At 36.5% G+C, this 13,320-nt stretch overlaps 1 protein-coding gene across 2 annotated transcripts in view; it reads left to right on the top strand.

The window, feature by feature from the left end:
* The window catches only part of GABRA4 (gamma-aminobutyric acid type A receptor subunit alpha4), a 62,724-nt gene extending 49,867 nt beyond the window's left edge, over positions 1 to 12,857 (top strand). For both annotated transcript variants that reach the window (XM_041724095.1, XM_041724096.1), the window contains one exon: positions 10,263 to 12,857. In XM_041724095.1, the coding sequence (XP_041580029.1) occupies positions 10,263 to 10,796 (534 nt within the window). In that variant the 3' untranslated portion in view covers positions 10,797 to 12,857. The remainder of the gene's footprint in view (positions 1 to 10,262) is intronic.
* The last annotated feature ends 463 nt before the right edge of the window (positions 12,858 to 13,320 follow it).

Below are 13,320 nucleotides of genomic sequence, written 5' to 3'. Positions count from 1 at the left end.
AGTAGAGTGTTTATTTAGCTTATGACAGAAACCAAATAAATGTAAATAAAATCAACTCTGAAAAAGCCAAACCGTTTATGACTGTCACTCGGCTGGTTGGGTTGTTGTGGACATATTGCAGGTAAATACTTTTCTGCTTTTCTTCAATCCCATTCATATATGCATTTGCTATTGTAGGCAGCATCCTGAGTGCTTAACAGTGTGGGTTTGGGATTTATTTGTTTTTATTATTTTTTAAAAGATTTTATTTATTCATGAGAAACAGAGAGAGACAGACAGACAGAGACAGAGACACAGGCAGAGGGAGAAGCAGGCTCCATGCAGGGAGCCTGACGTGGGACTCAATCCCAGCACCCCAGGATCACGCCCTGGGCTGAAGGCAGTGCTAAACCGCTGAGCCACCAGGGCTGCCCGGGTTTGGCATTTAAATCATGCCTCTAACCCCTTTAATGGTCTGACCTTGGGAGAAGTTCCTAACTTTTCTAGACTTCAATGTCGTCGTCGTTGGAAAAACTGAGAATGTTCATACTAGCTCCCAGGTGGTTGTAGGAGATACTTGAGGTTGTGAAAACCATATAGTGTAGTGCTTGGTCCTTAGTAAGTACCCAATACACTGTAGAGATGTTGGTGGGGATTCATGATCTCTGGCAAGTGCAAATATCAGACATTTGTTATGTTGGAGTAGCCCTGAATATAAGGCATTGCCTTAATTGCTCATTTCAGAACAATACAAGAGGAAGAAAAGAAAAGGAAGATTTTAGAACATCCTTAAAGGGATCTCAAATTTTAACTGATAAGGAAGTTTCTCATCCTTATGCTACTGACAGAAATCTTTAGAATTTGTCCCTACTATCATAAGGCACTTCCTTCCTTTCCCCCACAGTCCCTTCTTTACCTGGTTATGCCTAACTCATCCCTGAAGTTTCAGTCACTTTCTCAAAGAGGCTTTCCCAGCAATTGGGCTACGTAATGCACTCCTTAATTTAAAACCTTTTTCTTTATAGCATTTATTGGTTATTACATGTTTTTTTCTAAGTCCTGAGAGAAGTTGCCAAGATGATATATATATTTTTTCATTTCTGTAGTCCCAATGCTCAGCAAAATAACTTGAAAAATTGGACACTTAGTACATATATGTTGGACAAATTAATAATAGAGTGAATCAATCAATGCCTTTAATAAGTCCTTTATTGCTTATGAGCTTAATTGTGGATCTTCTACTACTCACTTTCAACAAGAGTTAAAGCAGGACACTTGAGCTTTTTTCCCTAAAAATAAATCTATTGAATATATTATAAATGTTTAGATTCCATAGGCAAACATTGTCTAATATTGCAAAGAAACAGCCTGTTTTAGGTGAGGTTCTTGACTCATCAAAGGCTTTCTTAAACTGCAATAGCTATGATTTTACAAAGGGATGTGATGGGTAATGCTTGAGCTTTGAAACGTTTCCTTCCAGCAGAAGTGTACTGAGAATCTGGTCTTGATAAATGACTACTTTTTGAATAGTGCTCCTGTTGCCTTTGCTGAGGGGGATAAAATTGTGACCTGGACTATTTGGCATATCAGCTCCGGTAGGGTTGGCATGAAGCTGAATCCTTCTGGGTGGGTATTTGTCACGGCACAATTTTATTATGTTCAAATCATATCAAGTCTATATTAAGAAAAAAAGCAGTGTCTAAATGTTTTCTCAGTTCAAATGTAATGTTCTGTATATTAAAAAATAAATTGATTTGGCCAGTCAAAATAGGGATTTAAAAACTTACCAAGATTTCTTTTGCAATGTTTTATTGGGTATTTATCAGGTATATTAACTCTACTTTTAAGGATTAAAAAAATCTTAATATAAAATGTAGAAAAGCTATAAAATATGTTAGTAATGACATTTTCCAAATATTTAAACAAATATTGCCCTGAAATTCACAATACACACACACATTCACACATAGACACACACACACACACACACACACAGAGAGAGAGAGAGAGAGAGAGAAAGAGTCATACATTAGATTTGTAATATGAAGAGAGGCAAAAATATTTAGGGAAAAGTATTGGATAGTTAAGAAAGATCTGGAGCTAAGTCCAAAATAGATAGGATAGATAAAAGCCCCAGTTAACCAAATTCCTCTGATTTGAGTGAAGAGAAGATGAAAGGAACTCAAAAGGTATCCTGGAGGAATCTTATATCTAGGCAATTTGGATATTTTAGGAAAGGAATGTAGATGCTTTCTGGTATATAGGAAAGTATTTTTAGTCGTCAAGAACAACTAAATATTATAAAGAAATCAAGGCTTAATTTCTGTCAAAGGCATCTGTATTTCTCTGTATGTCTTGTATCTTAACTCTATCCAGGATATTTGAGGTTATCAGAGGGATATACTCACCCAGTGGAGAAGAGAACCGACTAGAAACAAAGAAAAAAATCTGAAAAGAGAGAGCTGGAAGTTTGTTTAGTTTTTTTTTTTTTACAAGGTTAATTAATATTCACTATTTTAAAAGTCTTAAAATATATGTGCCTTAAATTTAATTTTATTGAAGTTAGCTAATTGTTTTGGTGGGCTCGGGCTGCCATAACTAAATAACACAGATTAGATGGCTTTAACCACAGGAATGTGTGTCTCATGGTTCTAAAGGCTAGAAAATCCAAGATCAAGATTCCAGCAGGGTTGGTTTCTGGTGAGAGCTCTTTCTGGCTTGCAGATGGCGGCCTTCTTCTTGTATCCTCTTTTGGTGTAGAGAAGGAACTCTGTGGTGTTTCTTCTTCTATCATAAGGATACTGGTTTTATCTGATCAGGGTTCCATGATTATGACTTAATTTCAGCCAGCAGTATCCTTTTCGTGGCTGACTTCTTACACCACAGACCGTCCCTTGTTCCAGTGTTCCTCCACCTTTCTGATTATTAGAAATGGTGGCCATATTTTTATAGGAATATAGAAAATATCTTCTAAAAGTTTACTGTAGTGATTTATTTTTGAGTGATATATCTTTTTTCTGTTGAGGATAGAATCTCATCTGCCTTCTGCTGGATTATTTCTAAATAATGTTCATTTGATGCTCGCTATGTGCAGGACACTCTGTGTACCTTATATTCATTGTTTTATTTATTCTTTATGAGGAAGGCACCATTACTACTCCTGTTTTGGCAGGGGTTTTGAGGTTTCAAGAGGTTAAATAGCTGGCAAGATATCTCACAGCTAGTAAATGGCAAATTTAATATTTGTGTCCAGGTCTGTCTGATTTGGGGGCACATAATCCTAATTATTTAGCTAGTGTTTCCCAATTTCTGATGTTTGATGTTTAGCAATAGCATAACTAACTAAATAAGACTTCCTGCAAATAGGCCTGAAACGGAGTTCTCAACTAGCTCCCAGGTTATTCTTTTTTTTTTTTAAGAAGAGATTTATTGGGGCAGCCCGGGTGGCTCAGCGGTTTAGCACCACCTTCAGCCCAGGGTGTGATCCTGGAGACCCTGGATTGAGTCCCACATCGGGCTCCCTGCATGGAGCCTGCTTCTCCCTCTGCCTGTGTCTCTGCCTCTCTCTCTCTCTCTCTCTCTCTCCCTCCCTCTCTCTCTGTGTGTCTCTCATTAATAAATAAATAAAATCTTTTTTTTAAAAAAAAGATTATTGATTTATTTGTGAGAGAGTGAGAGAGAGAGTGGACATGTGTGCTCACACTCACATGCCAGCAGAGGAGGGGCAGAGAAGGAGGGAGAGGAAGAGAATCTCAAGCAGACTCCCTGTTGAGCATGGAGCCCATACTGAGGCTCAGTCCCACGACCCTGAGATCAAGACCTGAGCTGAAACCAAGAGTCGGATGCTTTACCTGACTGAGCCCCCCAGCATCCTAGGTTATTCTTATAAAACTTAGAATGACTCTGATGCTGCTTTTCATTTATAAGCAAGAAAAGATTCATCCAGGTTAGTGTTTGCATTTGGATAAAATGAATCGAGTGTCCTTTGCCCACTACCCTCTCCAGGGTTATGTTGGAAGCATTGGTGAATGCAGATCCTGGAGCAATTGCAGGTAGCATTCTGGTCAGGCCCACTTGATCAACCTGAGAACTTCTGCTCTGACTAGTGAAAGCTCCGACAAAGAGATTTCCTGTACTAGACCCATATATTTAATATACAATGCATCAGAGAATAAAAAGGAGCACTAGGAATCGCTATGAAACAAAATTAATGACCACATTGCATGTCTTCAAGACATCCTAATAGTTAAACTCTCAGTCTCTAAACATGTAACAACAAAATAAATGAATTTTGTAAGGTCTTGTTCTCTGGCAATTTCAAATTGAAGACATAAATTTTTTTATCCCAGCGCTTGATATTGAAAGTAGTATTTCCATAGCTTATGGAAATACAAATGTTGAATTAAATGCTAACATTGGGAGAAAATGAAATATAATAAATAGAGAACTCAGCATTTTCATTTCTACATTTTGTTGTTCACAATGTATGATTGAGTCCCCTGGTAACTATTTATGAAATATTTAGCATATTTATTTGGAGGTGATATTTTTCATTTCTATGCAGTAGCATTTTCTAAAAACACTACTGGTAGTCTTCAGTAAATCATTATCTTGGAGTTTAGTTTCAGCCGCTCTACTGTACTTGGTTATTTCTTTATTAAGTAAGATGTGTGGCTAACGTCCTGTCAAGATGGCTTGGAATAAATGTCTTTACATGATTGGATTTTTTAAAAAAATATTTTGACTCATTGATATTCTAGAAGATAAACCTGTTCATTATTAGGCTTGTTTGTTTTTAATTTGGAAGGATTAAATTACATGTTATTAAACCTCATCAGCTTCCCGAGCAAGCAATGTGAGCATAGCGTGTATCCTGCAAAGCTCGTCTTAGCCATTTTATCTCATTGCTGCTGGAGTCATAAGTTGAGACGAATTTTCTTTTTGCAGTTGATGAAACTTCTTTAGAAACCGTGTCAGATCACAGTCATGATTGACGAATCGCTTGGATGTGCTCCTGTTTGCCTGTTGCTGCTTTGATTTGTTGGGAATGTTCGAGTCTGCTACCTCACATCCCTATCCCACTAGTTTCCTTGCTTTGGGCTACTGTGACTAGTGACAAAATGATTTCAAACCAAGTCATTTTTTAAAAATCAAATGAAGCTTAGGTGCTTTTCTTGTTTGTAGCCACTGTGTCTGCTGAATAATGATGATGCCTCAACATTACATCACTCTGACACATTAGTTGTTCCAAAATTCGAGGGCTGTATGAATAGTATTCCTAGTGAATCCTGTGCCAGGTAGGTCAGCAGATTTTTTTCAGTCCTTTTGTGGTTTGTCACCATGGAAAATGACAACCACTTTTTACTGAGTAGTCCTTGAGACATAAGTACAAAATAACTCAAGTATTATTTGGCTGCTTGGTAGAAAGCAAGGATTTAAGCCCCAAATCAGTCTAATTCTGCTTTCCTCTCTGTGGGTCCTGATGTGTAGAGTATTGAGACTCCATTGGCATTCTTAGTCAGACTTGGGGTTGCATCAAGGTAACATATGCCTTAGGCACTATCTGCAATATTCTAGAAATCTACTTCATAAGCAAAGGGATGATAATCTGGAGGTCAAATAGAACATTTTTGATACTTTCAATTCCATAATATATCCATTTCTGTGATTTATTATGACATAGGTGTCTGCTGTGTGCGCTCTCCTACAGTGATTAATAAGATAGTCTGTATACTCCAGAAGCTTACTAATACTTTTAAACTAAGAATAAAAAGATCTGATCTTTGTTTTGGAGTGGTAAACCTAGGGCACACTTCATGCCACTCCCTCTGTTTTCATGAAGTCTCTTGCATCTTTGATCTTTTCTTCCAGTCATCTGAGATGGACCCTATCTCTTTGGCTTGGGATCATTTTTTTTCTCCAGGTATATTCTTCAAGTCTGCGCATAGTTTCTTTGATATTTATAAGTCGTCTAATAGTAGATGTTGTGAGAATATAATAGCATATGTAGTCAGAATATTATTTTCAAACCATCGAAAAGAGAACTCATACAAATATGAAATGGACATCTGTTGGGCTGCCCAGGTGGCTCAGCGGTTTAGCGCCGCCTTCTGGCCAGGGTCTGGTCCTGGAGACCCAGGATAGAGTCCCATGTCGGGCTTCCTGCATGGAGCCTGCTTCTCCCTCTGCCTGTGTTTCTGCCTCTCTCTCTCTTTCTCGCATGAATAAATGAATAAAATCTTAAAAAAAAAAAAAGGGCATCTGTCAAAGTTTTACCCAACTCATTAATTAATGAGGGAACCACATAAGTGGTAAAATGGGTTCAAAATCTTTTTGATGATTCTAAGCGGCCATTTAAAAAGTGGAGTACGATAATAAGTACTAGATTAGGTACAGAAGTGAATAATATCCTATAGGACAACAAAACCATAACATAACCTTTGGTGGTCTGTTCTCCTGGACAGGAATCTACAAGTTAACATGTTCACTTTCACAATGTTTGCACTCAAATCCAATATTAAATAGCGAAATCAAACTCAAGCAAATTCCCGCGTACAGGCTTAATAATCCTTGGGTGGACTTGTTAAACAGCGCTCCACTGTGACATTGAAAGGCCATGCTGTACTCTCTTCTGATTTCCAAGTCTTGAGTAAGTTCCCAACAGTGTACTTGACTATTGCAAATACTTAACTGACTCACAGAGATTGGTGTACTTTATTAAGTTCTCTAATGTCTCCTCCACATATATTTATCAAGAGTCTGTAAAACTTGGCAAAACACTCTGTCAGTAACTTGCTGTATGGCTTCCAGCCAGTCATAACCTCTCTACTCTTACTTTCCTCTACTGTAAAATGAGGAACTGGAATTTTAGAATTTCTTCCAGTTTTAAAATACTGCTATTCTTCAGTAATGGGATTATAAAGGGCAAAATATCTTGGTCCTTCAGCTGGTATGTGGAGTTAGGCAACAGGGCCCCCTAATGGTCTTAGATGAATTCTGGGCTGGCTAGCTTTCTACTTACCCCAGAATGTTTGAGAGCTTCACCCTCACAAGCAGTTTGGCAATACCTTCTGTTAGGACTCCTGATGTAATTGGACTATCTGTGTTATCTAGTGCCACAATAAGACTGCATAACAAACAAAATTTCAGTGGCATACAATAAATATTTACTTTTGTTTTCAAGTGTATGGGTTAACTAGGATGTTCTCCTGATCTTGATTGGGCTTGGCTGAGCAGTTCATCCTCCCTTAGCTGGGACAAATTCGTGTATCTAGTGATCAGTGGCCATTGGGTGACCTAGGATAGCCTCGCTGGGCTGACTGGCTCTGCTCCAAAGGATCTTTTTAGTTTAGTTTTTAGTTTAGTCCTAACTTCTAGTGGTGTGATGGCAGTGTTTTGAGAGAGATTGGAAGCAAGCCAGAACTCTCAAGGCTAAAACAAAAATGACACATCCATCTCTTCCACCACATACTGTTGGCCAGAGAAAGTTAGGAGGAAGCCAGGTGGAGAGATAAACCCCATCTCTTGATAGGGGAAGAGTGGGACATTCATATCGAAAGAAGGAGGAAAGTTTGTTGCAATTTTTAAATTTATCGCCAATATAGAACATGATTTACAGTCGAGATTTCAGGAGGTTCCAGAAAGATATTGACCTAGAGGGAAAAGAGAATCCTATGAACGTTCTTGTGCTTTCTCCTGAGGCCCAGCTGAGAGTTAATTTCATCCTTTCAGACGTTACTTTTAAAATTCATTCAGCAGGACTAGAGCTGCATTTAGGGCTAATTATTTCATATTACTGTAGCAAGGTCCTTCTTAGTATTCTACCAAATGCTACATGAATGGTGAGATTTTACAGTCTGGCTGGTGGGAACATGAATTATCCCTGGTTTTGTGTGTGCCACGTACCATTCCTTCTAATCCTTTTAGGGGGTTCTTTTTGCAGCCTTGGGTAGGACTTCATACTCATAAACTGATCTCTGCTTAAAATATTCAAGCAATGGGGACTCTTTCAGATTTCTGGAATCCTCTCTCTCTCTCTCTCTCTCTCTCTCTCTCAGCCTACACTTCTCTGTTACTTCTTCCTATGAACTCTAGCCACCTTCATTTCCTCGGATTCTTAGCTGCATGTCCTCAATTCAGGGAATCTGTCATATTTTTCCTGAATTCTCCTATCCTGTTCTGTAGCATGGAAACACATTCAAGTTTGTTTCTTCTCCCTCAATGATTATGGTTCTATGTTGCCTAATGCTCAATGTCTTCAAAAAAGATATTTTGTCCAGATTTTTTTTCTTGCCACTTCATACAATTCAGTCCATTGTACTCCATTTTGGCCAGAAGTGGAAGTCTCTAATTCTTAGAATTTAGTCTTGGGAAATATAGGAGTTTCTTTCTAAAGATCATGGGCAACCTAACTTGTAGGGGAAGAAGACAGTATGTAAACATCAGATTATATTTGAAAACATACGTTTCTTTTCCGCTTGTTTAACTGGTCTGTTACTACTCTCTTCCCTTCTCTTCTTAGTATAGTTGTAATTTGGTTACAGCTTGACCTTCACTATAGTTTACTTTTTGTTATATTTTTGATTGCATCATGTGTGTGGGTATGCATTTTGCCAATGGCAGTGTAAGCTCTTTAAATGTGGATATACCTTATCCTTCTTTATATTCTTCACTGTTGTATGACATTTCAAAATTGATGTTAATCAATTAAATATTATTCTTTTCTGTTAGGGACTCAAAATCTGAGGATTAAACTGACATTTACAATGTGCTTTGTAGAGGAAGAGTGCAGGGTAAATCATGGTATCTTTTGCTTTTATGTTGATGTCAATTTTGGTTTCAGTTGTCTTCTCCAAAATTAGGTGCCATATGTTAGACTACCATTTCTCATGAGTTCACCTGAACCTGTTGAGAAGAATACTCTAGCCTGACATGAAGAATACTTTCTAAACCGCTCAGATCTTACTTTGGCTCTAAATTTTGTGAGGCTTTTATTCTTTCTCTACTTAGCAAGCTTGAAGTCCCAATCCACAAATATATTCAATATGGATTGAACACTTTCAACCTACTTGATGGGTGTGGTATTGAAGAGGGATTATATTTGTAGGTAAACATTTCTCTGTAAAACAAGCTCTCAGCTAATTGTATATAATATTATCTGTGATATTCCTGTAGGCTGTCTCCTTCTAATCACCCACTTCTGAGCTGGTTTTCTTCCCCTCCTTCATCTCCTCACTCACCACCTGTCTCATAAAATGGTAAGGGGAGAGTATAGAAGGCAATTACAATATACCCTTAATGTAGCTTAGAATAAGCACAAGGAGGAAATGTTTTTTACAAAAAGAATCATGGTATATTCTAACGACAGACATGATTATTTTGGGAATCCTTTGAGCATTGCTTTCCTTCATTAGCATGGATAGCATATAGTTGCTATCCAGTTATTTATAGTGCCTGTCACAATATAAAGAGAATTAATTTTAATCTTTATCATGCATCTGTATTCAAGGATGGTCTTGTTCTACACATGAAATAACTTGATGGAAAATAGTAGTTCCATTTGGATTTAACCACCCTTTAATGGTAAATAGTTTGAATTCAGATATTTATGCAATGATATGGTGATGATGTTTACATGTCTAATATAACATTTTGTTTAAAATTAATGTTCCTTTGTATTTTCATTATTTTGGTGAAAAAATACATTAGGATTTCCAGTTTTTATAATAATGTGTAGGATTGCCTATGTAAGATTATGACAATAAACTTCAGGGATTTGGAAATTTAAGCTTTGGAGTTCACTTTTTTTTTTTTAAGGAATGTCATGCACATATGGATGGTTCTTATTGTTATTCTGTGCACAAGTGTAAGTACAGTTCTTCCTATTTATAAAACAAACATATATAAAATTCACCAAAGGGTATACAACCTAGCACAGAATATCATTTTCGATAAAACAGAACAAAGAAGTTGTACAGCTATCATCAGGAAGTCCTAAAATAAAATCAAGCATAAGTCTAGTTTATTGTTCTAAAAGACACATTTTCTATAGACTTAAATTCAGTATTTTGAAACAGAAGATTTTTGATTCAGAGTTTCAAATACATTCATGTTCTTTTTTAGTTAGGTATTTTTAAGCTTTTACATCAAGCTGAGTGGCTATAACATGTTAATAAAAGTTTATTTTATAGAAACAACTAATTTTAGTTCTTCGATCCCTTTAAATTTTGTATAAATCTATATAAGGTGACATAATCAATGTAATTTTTAATATACCTTTTCAGAACACAAATGCCAATCTGAACATGAGAAAAAGAACAAATGCCTCGGTTCACTCTGAATCTGATGTTGGCAACAGAACCGAGGTGGGAAACCATTCGAGCAAATCTTCCACAGTTATTCAAGGATCTTCTGAAGCCACACCACAGTCTTACTTAGCTGCCAGTCCAAACCCATTCAGCCATGCAAATGCAGCTGAAACAATATCTGCTGCAAGAGCACCTCTATCTGCTCCTTCCTCTACTCCTAGTAGAACTGGGTATGTGTCCCAACAGGCTTCTGTTGGATCTGCTTCTACCCACCGTGTGTTTGGATCAAGACTGGAGCGAATTAAGACCACTGTTAATACCATAGGCGCTTCTGGGAAGTTGTCAGCCACTACTCCTCCCTCTGCTCCACCACCGTCTGGATCTGGCACAAGCAAAATAGACAAATACGCCCGCATTCTCTTTCCAGTAACATTCGGGGCATTTAACATGGTCTATTGGGTTGTTTATTTATCTAAGGACACTATGGAGAAGTCAGAGAGTCTAATGTAATTTTGTTGTTAGAGTAGTTTCCTAAAAGATGATGAACTTAATGAAGAATGCCTTTTTAAATGTTTTTAAAGATTAAACCATTGTTCTTTATTGAAATAAAAAGTCTATGTAATTTTTACATTTAAAAAATTCAAGCCAGTTATTGGGAGAGTTAATTCATTCCTCAGTGAAGAGAGAGTGAGCCATCTTTCATTTCAGAAAAATGATTTGAATAGAATCAATTCAGCATTCAAATTAGAACATTGCAGACCATCCTGGAAAGTTGGGTCAAGAGAAATAGGGCTATTAGAGATACGTGGTACATATTTATGCATTGAAATTTGAAAACAGACTATGACATTTTTTAATATACACTATGAATATCAACCAACCACCCTAAATTTCCCAGTGGCACTGCCCTTAATCAGAATTATCGGATATCATACGCGGTGACCTTTGGAGATCCTTCTAGTATCTGCAAGAAAAGGACTTTCCTTGTTAAATGAAACATTTTTAAAAGGAAATGGGACAAAACAAATACCAGTGTGTGAAACCTCTGCTGCATCAAAAACAAAAACAGAGACCAGGGAAGATGTGTTCCCTGTCTTATGTTGGCCTAACAGGACTTAAACACTTGACTTGAAAAATCTGTGCTTTGAGCCAAAGTTTATCTCATTGTATGAATTCTTTTTGATAGTAGTTCATTCAGTTATGTATTCTTTAACATATAGTTATTCAGAGCCTACTGTGTTCCAGGCACTATGCTAGACACTGTGTCTCTAGGAAAGCTCTTTCACCTTTACCTACAATATTACTTGAATAGTAGAACAGTCAGTGCATGCTAATGAACCATAAACTAGCAGAGGACATTGCATTCTTTAATGGGAGAAATTTATTTAGAGTCTGAGAGCATATTGAAAATATTTGCTTCTCCTGTATTAGTAGAGGGTAACACATTAGCACAGCTTCAGCAATTGACTTCAAAATATAATGAAAATGTGTACAGATTGCTCTCTGAGTAAGAAGCACTGCTTACCCAAGAGGAGAAATCTGGGCACTGTAAGATCATATAAAGTATCTGTCTCAAATTTGATCAGAATAGTAAGATAGAATTCGATCAGAATCTTAGAATCATCAGAATTAGGGACTCAATACAAGGCCTTTTAGATGCTTTTCCCAACATAGATCTATATGGCTGGTGAGATGCTAATCTTCTGGAAAGTTTTTGTGTTGGTAGTTTGTATTTCTGGGAAGTTTGGTGTTTTGGGGGGAGGGCAGTTTTTGTACAGTTTCATAACTAAGGTGAGTATTTTTAAAAGAGCAGCAAAGGAATGGAGGAAAGAAGAAAAATCATAGCTAAGGGGTAGGACTCTGCTGACTCTGTTAAGCAATTTATCAGGATTTTCATGTACTAACTTTTCTTTTTCATTACATAGGCTTAACAACTTAATTGAATTTCTTGCAGCTGTCTTATGACACTAAATCTAGGTCTAGTTTTTTGTTGTGTTGCTTCCAGATTTTTCTTCTATATTTCTTTCTTTCTGATCTGGATTGTGTGAATGAATGTGTTCCGGATGTTTGGGGGGAACATTTTGATAAAAATGGCCACCTTCCAAGAAGAATCTCTTATATTTTAGAAAAGAAACGATATTTATTAATTGCCATTAGTTTTTCAGCTATTGCATTGCCTTGGAATGGTTGTGTATGAGAACTGTATGTAACATGTGCAAATGCCAAATATTGTGAGTTATATCTGAGAATTCCTTTTTTGGCTATCACTCTAGGCATGTCCTAGAATCACTAACAATTTTAAGGCTGAAAAATGCCTTAGAAATCATCCAATCCAAGTCCTTATTTAAAAATTGATGCCAGTAATATGAGGCCAAATAAAATTTGTATATATGTATATATTTAATAAAGAGCACTTGTACAAAAAAGCTTATCATAAGTTATTTTATGAATGTGAGTAGATTCTAGCCTTAACGACAATGCCTGTAATTATTGTTGGAAACTGTGATTGTTTATTATTCCAATGAAATGACCTTATTTCTTCAGTGAGGGATATACTCCTCGCTTATCCATTGGTCTACTCTTAAGAAATATCTTATTGGCTTCCCTTTAAAAAAATTCTTCTATAAATTTTACAGATTTTAAAGGGATAAAAATTACTGATAGATTTGCAGCCCAGGGATCCCCCAGGTGAACCTGTAATTTTCTTCTTTGTATTTGAAGAAGATTTTAAAATAAATTAGGTGGTCAAAAATAAAGAGAAAGGGCAAAATTAACTAAGTATTCTCAGTTGTTAATGTGAAGCATGAATTGAACAATAAGTCTAATCATTAATATAATAAAAAGGAATTATTTCATTTGCATACTATGTTAATGATAATGCATAGTTTATTTTCTGTAACTCAATTTTATCAGATCAAGTCATGGCTAAATCTTTTATTTTGGTCATCATTCTTAGCTTTCCAGTAACTCAAAGCTACATTAAATAAACACTTTTGTGAAGAACCAGTCACAGTAGCAAATTTTACAAGAGTCA

This window comes from Vulpes lagopus, chromosome 12 (genome assembly GCF_018345385.1).
Source record: "Vulpes lagopus strain Blue_001 chromosome 12, ASM1834538v1, whole genome shotgun sequence".
NCBI lineage: Eukaryota > Metazoa > Chordata > Mammalia > Carnivora > Canidae > Vulpes > Vulpes lagopus.
This window is presented reverse-complemented; position numbering and strand designations above follow the sequence as displayed.